The sequence below is a fragment of the Leucopleurus acutus genome, assembly GCF_964270905.1.
Source record: "Leucopleurus acutus genome assembly, chromosome: 4".
NCBI lineage: Eukaryota > Metazoa > Chordata > Mammalia > Artiodactyla > Delphinidae > Leucopleurus > Leucopleurus acutus.
The window spans coordinates 36,934,352-36,955,988 of NC_139146.1; the positions used below are offsets into that span (position 1 = coordinate 36,934,352).

The 21,637-nt window shown below is 45.4% G+C and overlaps 1 protein-coding gene across 1 annotated transcript in view; it reads right to left on the reverse strand.

The window, feature by feature from the left end:
• STK32B (serine/threonine kinase 32B) overlaps positions 1 to 12,186 on the reverse strand; it is a 354,328-nt gene extending 342,142 nt beyond the window's left edge. The window contains exon 1 of the mRNA XM_082838226.1: positions 11,943 to 12,186. Within this exon, the coding sequence (XP_082694352.1) occupies positions 11,943 to 11,994 (52 nt within the window). The 5' untranslated portion in view covers positions 11,995 to 12,186. The remainder of the gene's footprint in view (positions 1 to 11,942) is intronic.
• Positions 12,187 to 21,637: the final 9,451 nt, after the last annotated feature.

Here is a 21,637-nt window from a genome sequence, read left to right on the forward strand (position 1 = left end):
GCAAAAACTGCAAAGTACAGAAGAATACATAAAACGTGGTACTATTTTTATAAATTTCATAAAGCAGTAACAATTAAACACTGTATGGTTAGGAATGAGAAAGTTTGGGAAAGAGGATGGAGTCAGGGAGAAGCCCAGGGAGCTTCAAAAGTACAGGACAGGCTCTACTCTTCAGTTGGATCATGAGTTTATGCATGAGCTCATTTTCTTATTTCCAAGAAAGAAAAGACTTACAATCATATGCTAGTTTTAAGTACCAAATGATCATGACTCTACTCAGAGCTATTTCACTGAAATGATGAAGCCAACGTAGTGAGTTAAGGACCAAGTTATCAGGAGAAAGTGAGGACACCAAGAAAAGACTGTTTTGGGGGCAAGTATGGTTGTGAAAGCGAGGCGTGTTGGGTGGTAGACCTAAGGTGACACGGGTACCAGGGAGAGCTTATTATTAAACTAGAAGGCATTACGCACACATAAACACTGAGGAGAGGACTTCTGCTTCCAGTCGACTAGAGTGTTTCTGGTCAACCTTCCTGCTAATAAGAATTATGATAACTGTACAAAATATATATTTTAAAATCTATTTGAAGGACTCATAGAGCTCTCAAAGGAGTAAGGAGCTGCAGGTTGAATATCGATGAAAAAGAAAAGCCCAAAGAGATGGGTCCAGCACTGAGATCACTCTTCCTCAAGAGGTTATCTGCCAAATCTGAAAACAGCTTTCAGGAGGCTAAGAAGTCACACAGGGTTTGCAAGACCTCACAGGCTTTAGGGACAGGACACACACTAAAAATCAGAGTCTACCAAAAAGGAAGAGGCTTGGTAAACTCTGCGCTTCCCGTAAGGATGCCAAAGGGCTTTGTTCCAGCAATGAGTATGAAATGGATGAGAAAACAAAAGATGTCTAAAAGGAAACAATTGACAATAAAACTAGAAGGTTATGGGCTTCCCTGGTCGCGCAGTGGTTGAGAGTCTGCCTGCCAATACAGGGGACACGGGTTCGTGCCCCGGTCCGGGAAGATCCCACGTGCCGCGCAGCGGCTGGGCCCGTGAGCCATGGCCGCTGAGCCTGCGCGTCCGGAGCCTGTGCTCCACAACGGGAGAGGCCACAACAGTGAGAGGCCCGCATACCGCAAAAAAAAAAAAAAATAGAAGGTTACCAAATAATGGAGTTATCAAACATGTCTTCTAAGTAAACGTGATTGTTAGGTTTAAATAATTAAAAAGCAAGTTTTGAGAATTTCAGCAGAGGTGAAAGCCATAAAAGAGAACCAAATGGTGATTCTAGAACTGAAAAGTGCAACAATGAATATTAAGAACTTGAAAGTTATACTTCATAGCAGATAGGGAGACCTGAAGTGATTACAAAAGAAATAGGGTAGAAGAAAATATTCGGACTAAAAACAAAGAGAAAGAAAAGAGTTTTTTTAAAATACGGAAATATTGTCAGAGCCATACAAGGCATAGTGATAAGGCCTAATATCTGTGCAATTTGAGTTTGATAATGTGAGGAGAAAGAAAATGTCAGATGTGATATTAGAAGACAAAATAAGAATCCCGCAAAAATAGCAATGCCCCTCAAGCACAGATACAAGAAGCAAGAGCCACAGGACGTAATGGCCAGAATGCCAGACCTATGCAAACCGTAATGAAATTTCTGATTTAATTTCTGATTTAAATTTTATAGCAAAATATAAAATTCTTAAAAGCAGCAAGACAAAACGTCAGCTGAAAAGGAGCAAAAAATAGTACTGACAGTCGTCTTTTCATCAGAAACAATAAAAACCACAAGACAATAGAATCGTATCTTCAAAATGCTGAAGGAAAAAGATGCCGATACAGATTTGATATCCAGAAAAATAATAATTCATAAACAAAGTTTAAATGAAGACATTTTCAGACAAATAAAAAGTGAGACTTGTCACCAGAAGTCATACTCTAAAGGGAATGCTAAAGAAAATATTTCAGGCAAAATGAAGATAATTCCAATGGAAACTTCCAAGTGAAGGAAGAAATAATGAGCAGAATATGTGAGTAAATATAATCAATGATCAAAGAAGATTCTGTCTCAAAAATCTAGAAAAAGAACAGTAAGTTAAACCAAAATGTATGTAGGAGAAAATTAAAATGAGAACATAAACCAGTAAATCATTAGCAAACAAATAATAATTAAGAAAGCCAAGGGTATTTTTAAATCTAAAAAAACTGATAAACTCAAGCAAGACCAATCAAAAAATAAATTAAGGGGGGAGAAAACACAAATTACCAAAATCAGAATTAAAAAAGTAGATATCATTACAGATCCTACAAACACTGAAAAGATTAAGAAGATATTATGAACATTTGGCCCATACATGTGCAACTTAGAAATAATAACAATCCTAAACAAACTCTTACAGGGAATTGCAAGAAATGGTATAGTTCCAAATTCTTTTAATGAGGCCAATATAACCTTGATACAAAAAATTAATAAAGATGGGCTTCCCTGGTGGCACAGTGGTTAAGAATCCACCTGCCAATGCATGGGACACGGGTTCAAGCCCTGGTCTGGGAAGATCCCACATGCCGCGGAGCAACTAAGCCCATGTGCCACAACTACTGAGCCCACATGCCTAGAGTCCATGCTCCGCAACAAGAGAAGTCACCACGATGAGACGCCCGTGCACCGCAACAAAGAGTAGCCCCTGCTCGCCACAACTAAAGAAAGCCCGCACGAAGCAACAGACACAACACAGCCAAAAATAAATAAAATAAATAAATTTATTTTTAAAAAAACTAATAAAGACATTAAGGGGGTGGGGGAGGGAAGTACTGGGAGTTTGGGATTAGCAGATGCAAACTATTATATATAGAATGGATAAATAACAAGGTCCTACTGTAGAGCACAGGGAACTATATTCAATATCCTGTGATAAACCATAATGTAAAAGAATATGAACAAGAATAAATATATATAACTGAGTCACTTTGCTGTACAGCAGAAATTAACACATTGTAAATCAACTATACTTCAATAAAATTTTTTTTTAAAGACATTAAAAGTGTGTCCTTTCTTGCTCTTCTCTGGAAGAGTTTGCAGAAGATTATCATTATTTTTTTTAACATCGTTATTGGAGTATAATTGCTTTACAACAGTGTGTTAGTTTCTGCTTTATAGCAAAGTGAATCAGTTATACATATACATATGTTCCCATATCTCTTCCCTCTTGCATCTCCCTCCCTCCCACTCTCCCCATCCCACCCCTCCAGGCGGTCACAAAGCACCGAGCTGATCTCCCTGTGCTATGCGGCTGCTTCCTACTAGCTATCTACCTTACGTTTGATAGTGTATATATGTCCATGCCTCTCACTCGCTTTGTATCATTATTATTATTTCTACCATTTGGAAGAATTCACCTATGAAGACATCTGGGCCTAGACTTCCCTTTACAAGAAAATTTTTACTACAGGTTCAATTCCTTAATAGATATAGAATTATTCTAATATTTAAATTCTCCTTGTATTATTTTTGCTAAGTTGTGTTTTCCAAAGTAGTTATTTTATCCAAATTTCAAATGTATTGGCATACTGTTCATAATATCCTCTTATGAAAAATTTATAAACAAAATATTACCAAATCAAATCTAATAATATATCACATCATGAGAAACTGGGTTTTATGCCAAGAATGAAAGGTTAATTTATTATTTAAGAATACGCTAAAAATTTGATTCTTCACCTAGTCAGACAAAGAAAAAGGAGAAAAACCACATATTATCTCAACAGATGGAGAAAAAGCATTTACTTAAATTCAACCCTCATTGATAATAAAACCTCCCAGCAAATTAGGATAGAAGGAAAATAACATGATAAAGCATATCTACAATAACAATACAGCTAACATAATAATTAACTGTAAAATAGTGAATGCTCTCTGCCTGAGGGAGAGCTGGTTTTGGTAAATGTGCCAATCAGGACAGGCACAATCAGTAACAAGCAGCCCCAAATCTCAGTGCCTTCAAAAAGCAGAAGTGTCTGTCTCACTGATGCCATGTCCCAGGTCAGGTGGGCTGGTAGTCGGTGTGGCCTCTGTTCCACGTTGCACTCACTCTGGGAGGCAGGCTGAAGTAAGTTCCACCATCCAGAACATTGTGGTTGCCCAGAGCTAGAGACATACGAAGTGACACCTAGTTCGTAAATACTTTTTCCAAGATGTGCCACGCATTGCCTCTGCTCACAATGACCAAAGCGAGTCACATGTTCCCACAGAACTGCAACGGGACAAGGAAGGACAATCCTTTGCATGGAAATAAACAGGGACGGGATATGGGTGAACAGTGGTAAAGCCCCACATTGAGAGAATGGGGCCTATTTGTATTACTGACTTCACAGATGGAAAGAGGAACCAGAGGCCAGACTCCTCAATGAATAAGGACACTCCAAGATGGTCAGAAAAACCAAGGGCTGAAAGGAGTTAGACTGCAGGATCAGTAACAATATCGGTCTTCACTTCTTCCTTGGTTGTCTCTGGCTAATAAGCCTGATTTTCTCTTCTTGGTGGTTCTGGTGCACAATTCTCCCCTGGTATCCTAAACTGTTTGTCCCCATTGTTGTCTGCAGGAGAATATCCCTTTAGGGTGTCAGGACTCTCACTGCTCTTTGTAGAACAGTTTTTCCATCTCTGTCTGTAATAGCTCAGAGCCCAGATTTTAGATAACTGAGTATTGCTAAGAATATTTTGTTCCTACCAATTCTCTCAGGAGAATGCCCAAGCTCAGTGCTAGCTTATGCTGATTGATCCTTCTAAAATATCGATCCTTCTTCTCTCAAGGCATTTAAACCCTTCCCTCAAGACATCATAAATCCTGTCGCCATCCTAACAGCCTATCCACTCCAGCTCATATCGTGAGAGCCATCTCCCCTCTCCACCCTTTTGCTGTCCCATAAAAGAGGGATTTTTGTCTTACCCAGAAAGCACCAGGGGAAAGATCTGCCTTCTCTCTCCATTGGGAGAGAAGTGATAGCCCAAATCATGACATACAAGAGTCCGATATCCATTGATCATTACAGGTTACCATTTTTTGGAAATTTCTTGGGTTTCTCTGTGACTGGGAACCACGGTCCCAGAGCCCACCTTACAGACTCAATTCTCTGCCCAAGCAGGTCTCAAGCTTGAAATTAAGGGACAAGAATAGAAAGGCCATTCTGGACTCAAATCCAAGTCAGTTCTCCAAACCAACTTTATTAATAATACACCCGAAATGTCTTCATTTGTTTCTCAACAGCTTCTGAACTCAGAAGAATAGAAGAAATTGGCCCCCAATAAGTTATTACTTTCATCTCTCATTCAACAAAGCGCTGTCATAGGCCTTCACTGGCCCCATTCTAGGCCTTGCAGACACCAAGGTGAAAAGGAAAGAATTGCTGCTGTTCAGAAGTCACAGTCTAGTGCAGAGGTGGATATGCAACAAAATAAACCAGGAATGTTCCATGTTTCAAGGAACACAAAAATAATCATCACTGGAGTAGCTGCTTCTGTTTGTGTTTACCTGCCTGACCCAGGGTCCACTTCTCTTCTTCTGTTGATACTGCAATATTCCTTGAGAATATTCTTCACATATCTTCTTTGTCCCAATGCCTCAAGGGGAACCAACGCCACCCCCTGAATCCAAGGGTGGGCATGAGATACAGCCCGGCCAGTTACAGCCTCAGTCTCCCCAGTCACAGGCATTGGTGCAAGAATGACCCAAGACCTCATGAGAACCCATCGGAACTAACCCTGGGATGTTCTCTGCAACGATGGTGAAAAAGATACTCCCTTTTCCACACTTGGCGTTGTGAGGTTGTGAGCCTGGGGGTGGTAAGGGCCTCATGAGGAGAGAGCCTGCTTGGAGCCACACAGAGGAGAGAATCCAAGGAGGAAGATTTCTCATGATAGTATTCAGGAACTTGGTTCCAGCCACAGCTGATGAGACTCACACCTCCATTCATTCATTTATTGATTTGTCCATCAAAAATTTATTGAGCATCTATTATGTTCCAGGTGTTTTAGGGCTTGGGGACACAGCAGTGAATCAATCACACCACATCCCTACTTTAAGGAGCTTGTAACTCCTTAGGAGGAGACCAATGCACGAAAAATGATGCCCATGTTAACAGGATCACTCTGGCCGCTGCATGGAGGTACCACTGAAGAGGGGAAGGGTAAAAGTAAGCAGACCAGTTAAGGAAGTTATTGTAATAACCTAAGCAAGAGGGGTGACGCTGGCTTGGACCGGAATGGAAGTGATGAGAAGTGGCCGGAGCCAATTAATTCCCTTTAAAGGAACTCATGTTGCTTTTCTGTCACTTGCAGCTGAAGGAGGCAGGCATGCTCTATTCCATCTGCTTTCAGGTGCCATCCACATTAAATGCACTCTTACTTTATGTGCCACGAAGAAGGAAGAAATGCTGCCGATTAATCTACAATGTGATTCTTTCGCATCCCTTAAAAGAGTTCCTTTAGACCTTTCATATATCATGTTAGTACGAACAACTGTGACCATGTACAAACAATAAAATTACATCACAAGTACCACCATGACCAGCAGTGATCATAAAGCACATCCCAATTTCAGAAATGTTAAAACATGGGAAAGTGTGTGCGTCATAGTCAATGAAATCCATTAGTGTGTATACTTATGTCTGACTTTCTAGAGATGATAAGTACATGGTTTATCCTCATGAAATCCATATTTATTTTCTAGGAGGGTTGAAAGGTATAAATGCATCCTACAATTCATTTCTACTTAACCATCTCAGATTGATTTATGGTAATTTTCTTAATCCCCCATGTACAAGACAAATCAAAATGAACTTTCAAATGAGGTGTAGATCTTAAAATCTAAGCTTTACATTCTAGACTCCTGCATTAGACACACACATGCCTGATACACATGTGGACACCAAGCCCATAAGCCCACATCCCTTACATGGCCTCTCTCCAGCCTCTACTTCTGTACGTACTCTATATATAAAGAACAAAGTGCATTCAAAGCAACTCCAAACTTTCTCAGAATATGTTTGGTTTCCACCTTTTGCACAAGCCACAACTGGTACAAGGATGAAAAGCAATATATAACATAAGTGAGCTTGCCCCAAGTTCTAAAAAAGTTGAGACAAAATTGGAAGCGAATCCTGCCCCATTAAGAGATTTCAGCCACTTTGTGAATCACAATGACAGGGACACCCCAGGTTCAAAAGACTCTCTCCAAGTGAAGCATGACTGCAACTTCAGGGAGTGATTTTTTAAATTGCCTTTGTTATCTGACTGTGCCCAGAGTTAAACAACTTTTGTTGTACATTTACGTTAACCAAGAAGATGCTTTCATGTTCTACACTGCATGTGAAGTTACCTGGCCCAACAATAATACAGAAGGTACATTTCTTTTTAAATGTCCCTTTAACTCCTAACAATCTAAAATGAGAATATCCAGAGCTGTTTACAAGGTTGTGAAACTGATACCCTCAAATGTGGGTACAGGCCATAAATTGATACAACATTGATATTAAAAAAAAAACCTTTTGGAAACATAATTTAAGAACATGTTTCTGGGGTCCTAGAAGTTATTCGATCCTTTCGATCCAATAATCTCACTCACTGCACCTCATTTTAAGGAATTCACTTAAAAGAAGAAAAATGCTTTACGTATAAAATTTTCAGGCAACTTACTTATAAAGATGAAACACTGAAAACAGCCTGCATGTCTAACAACAAGAAAACATTTAAGTTACAATAGTTCCATCAGATGGAATATTATAGCCCATTAAAATAGTCATTTTGAAGACATTATAGCAACATAAACTACTTAAAACAGGACGCTAAGAGAAAAAGCAGAAATCATTTTGTGTGGCAAGTGTACCCTTATGTAAAAATGTCTAGACATAGATTAGGACAGTAAAGGAAAAAGACCTTAAAAACAATTTTGACACGAATTTGGAAAGGGAGATGATTTTGCTTTCATTCCCAGAACTTGCATTATGATATGACAGCTCAACAAAATGTTTTTTGAAGATGGTAGCTGATTATTGTAAATGATCAAGTGCTGTCAGGATGCACTGTTACTTTCTTCCTATAGACGTTTGCATAAAGAGACCTCTATCAGAGCCTGATCTCTGCGCTAGTCTCATTCTGCGTTGGTCCTACATATCTTTGAGGGATTCATTTTCCTGTAGGTCCTAAAGGGTGGCACAGGAAACAGTGTTAGGTACCAGGCTCTGGAGTTAAACAGCCCTGGGGGTTTAACTCATGAGTCCCAGCTCATCCATACACAGACCATGGGACCCTGGGCAGTTTTCCAGAGGTCCTTGTAAACTCTCTAGTAAAAGGCAGATTCTGAGACCTCCCTGGCTGAGTCGCGATAATGATTCCCAATTAGGTATGAAAAGGAGTCCACACAATGCATCACTAAGTTACAGTTTTTAATATTATCTGGATGCAAGTTAAATGTTTGCCATCAGAATGTAGACAGTTATGGTACAATTACACAATGGCAAATTTTCAGCTACAGTTTAGCTTTAAATTACTTACAAATCAGATTCGTTCTGGTTGCGTAGGTATCTGCATCTTCAACCACTCAGCAACTCTGGTTTGGGAGAGCATGTTCGGTCACCAGACCATGTCACTGCCCTGCTTAAAATCCTTCTGTTGACTACAGATGTCCATAAGGTCAATTCCAAATACATGGCCATGGCCACTGGGCCCTTTAAGGCCACCCCAGCACTCAGGGTTCATCTGTAGCTTCCAGCCTCACACACCACATTGCAGGGGTACTAAAGTCCCCACAATCTCCCCAAAGAGCCATGTTTATTCTTTACCATCTGTCTTTGCACATTCTGTTCCCTCCCTCTGAAACACCCTTCCCCTACCTACCAACCTCTCCTTCCTGGGAACTTCTACCATTTCTGCAAGACTCAGTCTAAGAGGAAGTCTTCTCTGACCCCTCCTCTCTGCCCCGGGGTTAGGGCACCTCCTGTAGGATACCACAGTCCCCTGAGCTCTCTTACACTGTCCTGGCTGTTTATCTGCTCTGCGAGCTCCCTGAGGGTTAGAACTTTGCCTTCATCTTCTCCATATTCCTGCTGCCCAGCACAGGGGTGGGTGCAGAAAAGATGACCAGTACATGCCTATGAAATAAGCGAATCAATTGGCGGCAAATAACAGTGTGTTACTTGCACAGGTATTGAGACATATGCTGGCAAAATCAAACAAGTTAATGTTTCACTGAGCTGAAAGCCAGCAAAATGAGGAGAGTCCTAACCTTGTATTTCAACCAGGCAGTTGACCTTGAGCCCGACCACTTTTGGAATGAGGAACAACAGCAAGAAAATCAAAAGCTTGGCTATGCCAGATATAACTATTTTGCCAACAGATATTTAAAGCATATTTTCTGGGATAAAGGATAGAGACAGGGAAGCAAATTTACTCTGAAAATAAAAGAGAAAGACACTAAAAAATTACCTAAAGCATGACCTTTGACCCAGGCTACTACCACAAACCTCTAAAATTGGGAGTGATGCATAAGTTTGTGCTTTCTTCTGGGAAAGGAGTCCATGGCTTTCATCAAAGGATCCTGTTATGGGCCGAAATGTGTCCCCTCCAAATTTGAGATGCGGAAGCTCTAGCCTCCAACATGACTATGTTTGGAGAGAGGGCTTTTAAGGAGATAATTAGCATTCAGTGAGGTCATAAGGGTGAGGCCCTAACCCTGTGGGACAGGCGTTCTTATAAGAAGAGGAAGAGCCACCAGAGATCTCTATCTCCTCGAGCACACAGGTCATGTGAGGACCCAAGGAGAAGGAGGCTGTCTGCAAGCCAGGGAGAGAGCCCTCACCAGAAACCAACCCTGATGACACCTTGATCTTAGACTTCCAGCCTCCATAACAGTGAGAAAATAAATTTCTGTTGTTTAAGCCACCACCACCAACAAATTCTTTTGTTTAAGCATCTGGGGTATCTTGTGAATGCTTTCTCTTTTTTTTTTTTTTTTTTTTGTGGCCATGTCACACAGCTTATGGGAGTTTAGTTCCCTGACCAGGGATCAAACCCAGGCCCTCGGCAGTGAGGGTGCAGAGTCCTAACCACTGGACCACCAGGGAGTTCCACATCTGGGGTATCTTGTTATAGCAGCCTGAGCAGACTAATATAGGTCCGTTCCCCAAAACAGACAGGAAACCTTTGACTGATTGAGAACAGAAAGTTTTCGGCCCAAGTCATCCTCTCCATCTGTCAATGAGTGTATCTTCTCATAGGGTCTGAGCACCCCTGAATGTAACCTCACAGGACAGAAGTTCTCCCAAAGGGACAGGCCTGCCCCACATCCACCCCAAGCAGGATGTGTCCCTAGCAGAACACGTATTTAAATACTGATTTAAGTGTCAAGATCGCTTTGACTTTCATAGAGCAATTCAGGGTCATTATGAACTTGACTGGGGAAGAGTTCAGCTACATGGTGTCCAAATGCTTCCTGGGATACACAAGAGCCTCCCCCACCCACCTGGCTACCTCTTGTCTGTCCACTCCTGGCTCCCTATCTACCTGTGCTCCAGACTAAACAACCAGGAAGGGCTTAGCCTTCCTTGGGTCTCCAAGGCCCTGCACTGGTCCCACTCACTGCCCTTATCACCATGGATGGTCCTCAGTGCCACTAGACTAGGAACTCCTTTAAGAAAGAACCAAATGGCGTGACTCAATTACATTGACTGTATTCAGGTATTCTATTCAGAGGGACTGCCAGGGTGAGCGCTTGACTACCACCCACAGCCTTGGTAGATTTAGAGATCATGACTGATGCCCACAAGCCTATTCCTGGGCACAAGAAGCACTGCCTCCAGGGCAGACTGTCCAGCCTCAAAGCCAGCTCTGACTAGGACACATCTCTTTCTTCAACTGTAAAATGGAACAACAAAAGTACCCACCTCATACAGTTGCCATGAGGCCTGAGTGAGCACATGTAAAGCCCTAGAACACTGGCTGGCACATGGACTATGCTCAGTAGACCTGGCTCTCATTTGGGGGCACAGTGGAGACTGGAGAAACCAGTGCAATAGCAAACCGAGCTTTTAGAGGCAAAGTTAACACAGAACACCGTGCAGAGCTCTGTAACTGATTATATATACAAGGCACTTCTCACATGAATTACCACTGGTTAAGCTTCAAACGACCCCTTAAGGTAGTAAGCGGTAATCGTAAGTCTCTTCTCCTAGGTGAAGAAACAAAGGTTTCAGAGAGGTTAAGGAAGTTGCCCACAGACACACAGCGCTGGAAAAGGGGTTCTGCTATTCCAAATACGAAGCTCTACCGATATGAGCCATAAGAACCCAGTTCTGGAGTTTAGATGAGGTTGGACCGCCTACACCACTCCTCCACCTGGGAGGCTGCCAACAGCGGGACGCCTTCCGCCCAGACAGAGTTTAATCAAGAAAAGTTTCCCTAAGCTGTCCTGGGCGAATGAGGAGGGCAGCATGGAACCTGTCCGTGCATAAGACCAAATGCGTAGTACACACACACACACCACACACACACACACACACGCGCGCGCACACGCACACGCACGCACACACACACACACACACACACACACACACAACGCCTCCTTCAGCCTCGGGCTCTAAAGGAGACCTCGGCTTCCCCGGAGCCCAAGCAACAACATCCAGACTCGCCTCCGAAGTCAACTCATCCCTGCTGCTCCCCCAAGTGAAGCCTTCGGGTTCACTCTCCTCTCGGAATGGCCCGCCCGGGCTCGCGCTCGGCACCGTCCCGGCCCCTAAGGGGCACTGACGCGAGGAGTTGTTGCCTCTGTAGAAGCCCCTAGCCCGGCACGGGCCGGGCACACAGCCGACGCTCGGCCAAGGGTGCTGGAAGGAGGGATACCCGGCCTCTGCCCGAAGGGGCAGCGCGGGGCAGGCGCCCCTCGCCCTCTTACCTTCCTCATTCTCGTCAAACACCGGGGGCTTGTGGGAGTGGTTCCCGCCCATATTTCGCCGCGGCGGCTGCCGCAGCTGCCGCTACTACATGCCCGGCCGCCGGGGTGCGGGTGCGGAATGTGCCGCGAGCGCCCAGCCCAGGCTGCAGCCGCGCGCCGAGCCGGAGGGGGCCGAGCGCCGCGCAGCGGCGGGAACCGCGCCACCTCCTCCCGGGCGTCCCCCTGGCGACGCTCTCCCGCCTCGCCCGCCGCTCCCTGGCCACGCTAACTCTTCTGCCGCGCCCCTCGCCTGCGCCCGCCCTGGAACACTGGAGCTCGCGGCGCGGGGGCCACCGAGGCGCGCTCCACGCGGGAGACCGGAGGCGGCGCGGGAAAAGTAGGAGGAGCAGGAGGGGAAGGAGGGAATGGGCGGGGGCTGCGCAGAGGGGGAGAGCGGGCGAGCGCAGCCCCGGGGGCGGCCTGGAGGAGAGGGCGCGGCGGGCACAGAGGGCGAACGCAGCCCTACGGGCTGCCTGTAGGAGAGGGCGCGGGCCGCCGCCTCCCCGCTGGACCCACCGGAGCTGAGCGCAGCGTCGGCCCAGAGGAGTCGGGGCGCTCCCTCCAGGCAGTAAGCGAGTCGTGAACATCTACTGTGTGCCGGGCCTCAGTCAAGGGCTTTATAAACACAATCCCATGTCACCTCTCAACAACCCAACGGTTAGAAAAAGCGTTGTTGCCCATTTTAGAGTCAGGTAGATTTCAGGGGTAAAGGAACTCTTCGGTCAGTAGTTAGTCAGTCCTGGCTACGAAGGGGGACCCCCGGACGCCCTATTGGCCTTATTTGTCCACTCGGACTGAGACCCGGGCAGTGGTGTGTCTGCCAGTTCTGCAACACACGCTCTTTCTTCTTAGTGTTTTTCTAAATGTTTAATGAGTGAAAGTAGAGTTACCCTTTTGGACTCAGTCTAACCCCTTCATTCTCCCGGGGAAACTGAGTCCGCAAAGGGGCGTGGTTTGCCCCAAATCATTCTCCCTAGGAGTGGCTCTGCGTGGGCCTCCGGAGTCCCCTGAAATTGAACTAAGGGCGGTTCGCATCTGGGTCGGTGGGGTCCTGGCGGCGGGAGCTGGGGAGCCCAGACTGGACACGCGGATACTAATGACAGGGATGCGATGGGTGTGCCCCAAAGCTCTCGTGGGGCGAGCACAGATTCTCAGAGGGCGCTTCCTGAGGGACGCGCAGGTTACCCGCGCGGTGCAGTCCTGCCCGCCCAGGCACCTGGTAGCCAGGAATCTTTGGCCACATCCTGCCATCTGCTGGGCGCCTTAAGTTACCGTCTGTGCTTTGGTGGAAAGCAGTGGTTCTTTTTATCTCCCTATCCTGTCTCCCCCACCCCCAAGCTGTCTCTGTCTCTTTGTCTGTCTCTTTCTGTGGGGGAGGAGGGAACGGAGGGAGTGTCTCTCTGTCTAACACAGCAAGAAAACTCCGAGAGACAACGGGAAGAGGTCGAGCAGACGAGCCAGCCCCATCCAGCTAAAGTTTCAGGATTGGCCTAAACTGCTAGGCCTCAGGGGTCAGACAAGCATCATTTACAGGACTGGTTCTACCACTTACAGGCTGTATGTGCCCCCCCACTTCCAGTGGGGAGGTTGATACTAACTCCCCAGCGTTGCTATGAGAATTATATCAGATAATATTTATAAAAGCAGGTAACAGGGCCTGGCATGTAACAAATGATCAATAACTATTTCTTGCTTTTCATTCTGCCCACAAGCATTGACTGACTGGCCAGTCTACACCAGGCAATGTACTTAACCAAGATAAAGGAGGTACAGCCCCTAGACCAAGAGGCAGGAGGAGGGATGGTGACAGGCATGAGTGCTGGGCCCTGTTCTTCCCAGATTTCATTCCACTTTGCCACTCTCTAGCAAGCTAACTTGGGTAAATTACTTAACCTCTACTGGCCTCAGTTTGTTCATCTGCAAAATGGGGGTGATAATAGTATTTTTTCCCCCTCCTTGGGTTGTTATGCAGAATAAATGAATTGATGTTGATGTCTGGAACATAATAAGCACAACACAGGTGTTAGTTATTATCCTCAGTAATTAGCTATGGTGTAAATTGTACTGTTGGCTCACAATTTTTCCTTCTCTCCCTGTCCTTGATACTGCTCACTAGAATGAGGGGGCATTTCCTACTTTCCCACCACTGAGGTGGAGCGTGCTGTAGGACTTACTTCGGCCAGTGGTCTATGGGAGGCAGTGACAGTGTGCCAGTTCAGAGTGACAGCCTTAAGACGTTGCATGTTTCAGCTCTCTTGTCCTTTTGCCATCCACCACAAGAAGATCTGGCCCTGGGTAGCCTCTGTTCCCAGAATGAGAGACCCAAGGTGTACACCTGAACCCCACGTGTATCCTGAAGCAGAACTACAAGCTCACAAGCAAGAAAAATATGTTCTTGTAAACCAGTGAGATTTGGGGGGGGAGGGGTTGCTGAGGGGGTGGTTGTTCCACAGCATTATCACAGAAAGAACTGACAAATACATATATTCAATGAATAGTCATGCATGCAAAGTCTCTAACTGTGATTTGTACTGTGTGGAAGGAATCCCAGGAGGCTACGGGAACACAGGAGGGACCTGTCCCAGCCCTGAGAGTCAGGGCAGGCGCAGGGTCCCCCAGAAAGGAGTCACGAGTGTTTGTTCCTTCACTTCCTCCTTTGCTGAACAAGCATTTTCTGAACACTTGCTGTGGGCCAGGCCCTGGGCTGGGTGCTGGAGGCAGACCCAGCAATGAGTAAGACAGGGTCTGCTTCCATGAAGCTGAAGTTTAAAAGGCTGGTGAAGGACAAGGGCAACACTCGCAGAGCGGGTCATACTTTGATTAGGGGGATAAGCACAGGCTGTGAAGGCAGAGGGGAGGCCCCTGAACGGTTACCGAGTCCAAGTTCATACCACGCACCCCAGGACAGGCCAGTAGAGAGACAGCTGTTGGGTAAGGACTGAGATGATGGTGGACTAGTGTCCTGAAAAACCATCTTTCCCAAGTTAGAATTCAGGCTTCTTTTATACCAAAAGGGGAGAGAGTGTATTTGGTTGTTGGAAACCTCTTGATGTCAGAATTCGTTGTTCTTGCAGTTGTCCACTAGGTCAGGTCACGATGTTCCTATAACCTTCAACAAGGCAAATGTTATTCTCTGTTCTGCAACTTTTTATCTCTGTATGAATGGAAAAGTGTTATACCTCTAAAGTTCAGGGCCTTGAGAATGGGCTATCCTGTATATTCCAGGCCAGAGGCTACAAAAGCAATAGCATATGAAAGTGAAAGAAACAGATCCAATATGGAGTCAGATTTGTTCTTCCCTATTACAGAACCACACTCAAAGAAGCTGACAGGAGGGCGATGGCACATTAGCTGAGACCAGAAGGGCAAGGAAGAATCAGCCAGGTGGGAGAAGAGAGGGGCAACCAGGCAAAGTCCGGAGGCCAAGCGAGAAGGGCCTCGGCTGTTCCAGGTCGCTGGAGTGCGGTGACTGAGTGCAGGGGTGATCAGGATAGCAGCTGCAGCGTGCTCTAGGGGGAACTCTCTGTGTGTCAGCTCCATGCCAGCACTTTGCAGGAAGCGTGGCTCTCCAGGCAACCCCTTCCCTGACCCCCTACCCATTTATAGATATTGTGTCAGGCCTGTTAGTTCAAGTACTTTTCATGGATCACCCCCTTTTAATACTCACAACAAACCTGGCAGGTGGACGTGACTATCACCCCTGTACTAATAGAGAAAAAAGCACAGGGAGGTTAAGGCAAGGCCGAATGGTTGCAAAGTGGTGGAGATTTAGATCCACAAATTAAACACATATATCAGATCTGAAAAAAGGAAGTAGGGAACAGTGGCTGTTTCTGGAGTTACGAAATTCAGATCATTTTTATTTTCTTTTTAAAATTTTGTATTATTTTAATAACCAGTAAAAACAATGAGCAATATTTTCATTTTGAAAAAAATCTGTGGACACTAACACACCTGATTTTGTAAGGCATGGTTCATCACTACGTTACTGTGTGACATGAGGGGGTGCTAGGAAGATCCCCATTTTGCAGATGGAGAAAAAGAGGCTCAGAGGGTCAAATGGCTTGTCCTTAAGGCCACAGTTATTGTATTATAGTTTCCTATGGCTTCTGTAGCAAGTTATCACAAACTTGGTTTAAAGCAGCAGAAATATATTTTCTCACTGTTCTGGAGGGCAGAAGTCCAAAATGAAGGTGTCTGCAGGGGGGGTTCCCTCTAGAAGCTCTGAGGGAGGGTCCGTTACAGGCCTCTTCCAGCTTCTGGTGGTTCCAGGCATTCCCTGCCTTAGGGCTGCAGAACCCCATCCCTGCTGCTATCTTCACGTGGCCTTCTGTTCTCCGTGTCACCTCCTCCTCTGTCTCTTATAAATTGGATTTAGGACCCACCTAGATAATCCAGGATGCTTTCATCTCAAGATCCCAAAACACCGGCAAAGACTCTTTTTCCAAATAAGATCACATTCACAGTTCCCGGCAGGGGGGTTAGAACTCGGATGTATCTCATTGGCGGCCGCCACGCAACCACCACAGTTACTCAGCAGCAAGGCTGTCTCCCTACAGGCATGCGTGGACCCACACCACATGGCATTGCTTCCACATTCTACCCTCTCTCCTGTTATCCGTGAGCCTCAAGGGCAGCCAGGTCTGTATACAGGGATCTTTGTGCCCCCGAGGTCTTGTTCAGTACCTGATACAGAAGTGATGCTCACAAATATTCACTGACAAAATGATGAATGAGGATGGTTTCAGGTGTGTAGAAATCCAGGTTTTGCTGGGAAACATGAAAGGAACCCCAACTCCGTCGCCGCCAATCAGGCGTCTGGACTTGTAAGCGGGATGGTCAGGGAAGCCTCACTGGGCAGACACCAGAGGGAAATCCGGAAGGCAGGGAGGGAGCTGCCCACATGGACACCTGGGGTGAAAACATTACAGGCAGAGGGGGCAGCCGGTGCAACAAGGATGACTAGGAGGGTGTGGCTTGAACAACCGGAAGGAAAAAGTTGACATTGACCAAGTTGGGGAAAACTGTGGGCAGGATAGGATCTGTGCATTTGTGGGGCGGGGAGGTGAGTGGCAGCAGGAGATGGGAGGGGAAGTGGGGAGATCTGGAGTCCTGTTTGGGACATGTTTCCTGTGGCTGCTTACCGGCCTCTAGACAGGTATGTCTGGGGATTAGCGGAGAAAGTGAGACTGGAAATGTAAATTTGGGAATCCTGAGCTTCTAAATGACATTTCAGGCCCTGAGATTGGAGGAGATCATCTTGGAGACGCCAAGGAAGAAGGAGATGCCAGATGTCAAACCCCAGGGCCTCTAATAAAAACAGGCTGGGGAGATGTAGAGGCAGTAACCAGCATATAAGAGGAAACCCAAAGTCTGGGATGCTCTGGGAGCTACGTGGGGGAAGGGCTTGAGGCACAGAGATGATCTACAGCGGCAAATAGAGTACCTGCATCAGGGGCAGGTGTGAGGATTAAACTTGTTCATGTAGAGAAAGTGTGTAGCACAGCCCCTGGTATATTGGTAACAATCAAGCTATGTTTATTAGTGGCCAACACAAGAAGTGAACCCGATAAAAATCTGGTTAGAAATAATGTCCAAACTGCTTCTGGCAAATGGCTTCCTACTATCATTTAGTGCTTTAGTTAACATGCCCTGAGCTTGTATTTTGTGTCAGACGCTGGGCTAGGAGCACTAAGGAGACCAGTAAGTAAAACTGCATCCCACCGCCTCGTATGAGAAGATGCTGCCCAAGGTATCCTGGGGGCAGAGCAGAGGATTTATGACTGTTCTCTGTGGCTTGTCACCTATAAAGTCATCATTTGTTCCAAGGATTATGTGACACATATAGCTCTAGATTTATGAGAGATGTAAGTGACTCCATGTGCATAATTAAGACGAATACATGGAATATATGCTTAAAAGCTAAGTACAAGTTTATGTTTTCATTCCTCATAGAGCACTCAGTTCTTAACTCTTTCTACTTACAGCTCCATAAAATACTCTTTACAGAAAAAGATTTTGCAGGTGCTGTTGGGAAGGACTGAGATAGAGGAGACTCCAATGGACATTTGTAGTCAGAAGCTCACTGCCAAAAGGAGACAGATGAGAATTCCATTCTCCTACTGGTGTCTGGGTGAGGGCTTCTTTTGTCAAGGAGACAGAGTCACACATCTAATCTGACTCCCCCCCCAACCAAGACTCATTTTCAACCAGGCAGGTCTCCAGGTATGGAAAGGGAGGATGGATGACAAGGTGGTACCCTCCTTCTCCCACTCTGCTCTCCCTAGCAGACAGCTGAGACTGGAAGCCTCCAGAAACCCTCGTCATGACTCTTCATGGCTGCAAGGAATCGGTCACGTCCTCCTGGCACAATCTGGCTGAATTATTTTGACGTAAGTACCTTCCTCCTCTATCTCCTACACAATGTGGAGTGTCACCTAGTCCCCTGAATGAGAATGGCTGAACTTGGTATCGGCCGTGGTCAAGGCAAAGCCAGCTACAGGTCTTGCCCTCTTGCCTGGCTCACATACTGATAAGGCTTTGTGTGGTCTTCTGACTAGCTGCAAAATAAATAAATTAAATAAAAGCCATCTGCTTCTCTGCCCTGAGTGTATCTGCCTTTCCCAGGAGGTTGACTGTGGAAAGACCATGGAAGTTGCGGTCTAAAGCTTCTCCTATGAATGTGACACGAACTTGAGTATACGATTCCATGTTACATCTCAAATCCCAAATAGAGGCACAGAAAATAAGAACTGGGATGCTTTTTCTGACTTCAATTTTCATGAGTAGATTCTTGGGGCTGCTGGACCTATCACAGAGAACATGATTAGGCATTCACCAGACTCGCATTTAGAACTATAAACTCCAGCGGCTGTAACCTTTAATTTTATGTAACACAATCGCACAGGAGAGGCTCATGTAATTCTCCGGGCAGGCTGTCTTCTGTGCCAAGCGATTTTTTTGAGTCTGCTAGATCAGATTTTGTTATCGTTTCTGTTAAGCCTATTTTATTTAAAACTTGATTCTGGTTCACTTAGAGTAAATACTGTCTGCTTGCACTTTCTTTCAATATGTTCTGTTTGGCAGTGTTGTATATTATAAAGAAAAAAATGAGAAAGGCTGTTCTGTGGCACACCAAGATAAGGAACGGTTTGCAGAGCCAGTTCATTGTTGAAAATCACCTCACTCAGATAGCAAATTATCCCTAATGATTTAAAAAATGATCATTTCGAGAGTTACCTTTTATTGTTGTGTCTTTGTGGGTAAGTGCGTGGGTGTGCATGCTTACCCAAAAGAAGGATCCATCAGTTGCTACTATTATGGCCTTTCTTCCTTTCCTGGCCTGATAAAACTTCCCTCGTTTGGAACTTGGTAGCCGAGCAATTCTGAGCTCCTCGTTCTTATATTAAAACAATTTGCATAGTAGCTCCACGCTGATCTCAAATTAAGTGTTTGCGGGGAATTCTAGCTGTAACGTGAACCCAGCTGGGTCAGGAAGAAGGCTCTGTAGCTGCCAAGTACAGCATCCATGGAGTGTGTTACATTGTATTCCCACCTGGGTTGACAGGGATTCTTAGGGTCATATGGGAGGGAATACTCCAGACTGCACCTGAACTTGTGTGTGTGTACTTATGTGTGTGTGTGCCTGCCCGTGCGTGTATGTTTGAGTATTTTTATGGGGGGAGAGTGAAAGTCTTTCATAGTTCCCTGAAAAGTTCCACGAGTCTACCGCTTCCCCTAAAAAAAGGGACTAAGAACCACTGATCTGTAGAACCGTTGTGAACTAAAAATGCTGCCTGCCATTATCAGTGAACAAAGGCTGTAGCAGCTATCAGCCACTACAGCCGCTCCAGCCACCCTGGATGGTGCTGGTGAGCCCTGAGGGAACTCAGGATGGAAAACATAATACCCACCATGGAATCTGCAAAATGCAGCCACCCACTCCCCCCTGCACTCCCCTTCTCCCAACCGTACACCCTGAGGAAACTCAGGATGAGAAAACACAGGATACTGGCCCCAGATAGCTGAGGTGCATATCAAAGGAATGATTTCAATGAGCCCAGACTCTTGCATCTTCCCATAATGCGTAGAAAAGCACTAAATTCCTTAACTTGAGATGTCTGGCTTTCTTTAATGAACAGTCATCTTGTGATGTTCGGACTACCTGGTCTTTGTTGCACAAACCCCTGTATATCCTGGCTTCCCCCTTGCCTCTTCGGAGCAGTCCTTCAGAGCTATCTGAGATGCTGTGTCCCAGGCTTAAGTGCTCAGTTTTTTCCACCGAATAAAACATAACTCTCAACTTTTAGGTTGTGCTTTTTTTTTTTCAGTCTACACAATCTGTATCAGAGAGAATAAATCCTTCTCTTAGAAAGCAGAAGCCAAGTGGAGTAGGAGTAATAATAACAATTTACTAAAAGGCACCATGGGGCTTCCCTGGTGGCACAGTGGTTAAGAATCCGCCTGCCAATGCAGGGGACACGGGTTCAAGCCCTGGTCCGGGAAGATCCCACATGCTGCGGAGCAACTAAGCCTGTGCGCCACAACTACTGAGCCTGCGTGCCACAACTACTGAAGCCCATGCGCCTAGAGCCCGTGCTCCACAGCAAGAGAAGCCACCGCAATGGGAAGCCCGCGCACCACAACGAAGAGTACCCCCTGCTCACTGCAACTAGAGAAAGCCCACGTGCAGTAATGAAGACCCAACACAGCCAAAAATAAATTAATTAAATAAATAAATTTTAAATAAATAAATAAATAAAAGGCACCATGTATTGAGATGAAAAGTGTATGACCTAGGAGGCGGGAGACAGGTCTTAAAAGTTCTACTGTCACTGCCTTGTTTTGCAACCTCAGACAAGCTACTTCCCCTCTCTGGACCTAGTTTCCTTATCTGCAACCCAGAAGAATGAAGAAGTTGGGCTGTATGGCAGACTACGACTTGATCTTTGGTATTGATTTGTCCCTTCTTTCTTTGTAAAAACAGAACATGCACACACCCAGTTTTAGCTGAGCACATGGCTACCTAGCTAGAGACTACATTTCCCAGCTTCCTTTATAGAGAGGAGTGACCATGTGACTAAGTTCCAGCCAATAGGATGTGAGAAACGATGTATATAATGACCATACCTTCCTCTGTAGGCTGTAATAGAGACATGATATTGTGAGCCAGCTTCCACCCTGCAGGAGAGGACCACAGCCTAGGGAGGAACAGGAAAATCAGATAGAAGGAGCCCAGGTCCCTGGATAACCTCACACAGCAGAATGCCCTGCTGGCCTTGGACTGCCTGCCCACCTCTGGACTGTTAAGAGAGGAAAACATACTATCATAGTTAACGATCACAGTTATCATCATTTCTTTGGTTCAGCAGTTAAGCCCATTATTTAACTACTACAGGTTGGATGAATGCCAAGATCTTCATCTTCCCTTACATCCAGAACAAATACACACATAACAGATGGCCAGCAAAGTGAAAGAATGAATGAATAAATGAATGGGTTTAATGGGCATGTCAGGAATATTGTAGGGATGAACCAGACTGCCTATGGATGATATCATGTCTAAGTATTCTTCCAATACTAAAATTCTGTCCTGTTGTTTCTCAGAACTGAGGGTCACCTGGGAACACCAAGGTGACTGGTATTGTCTTAGCCAA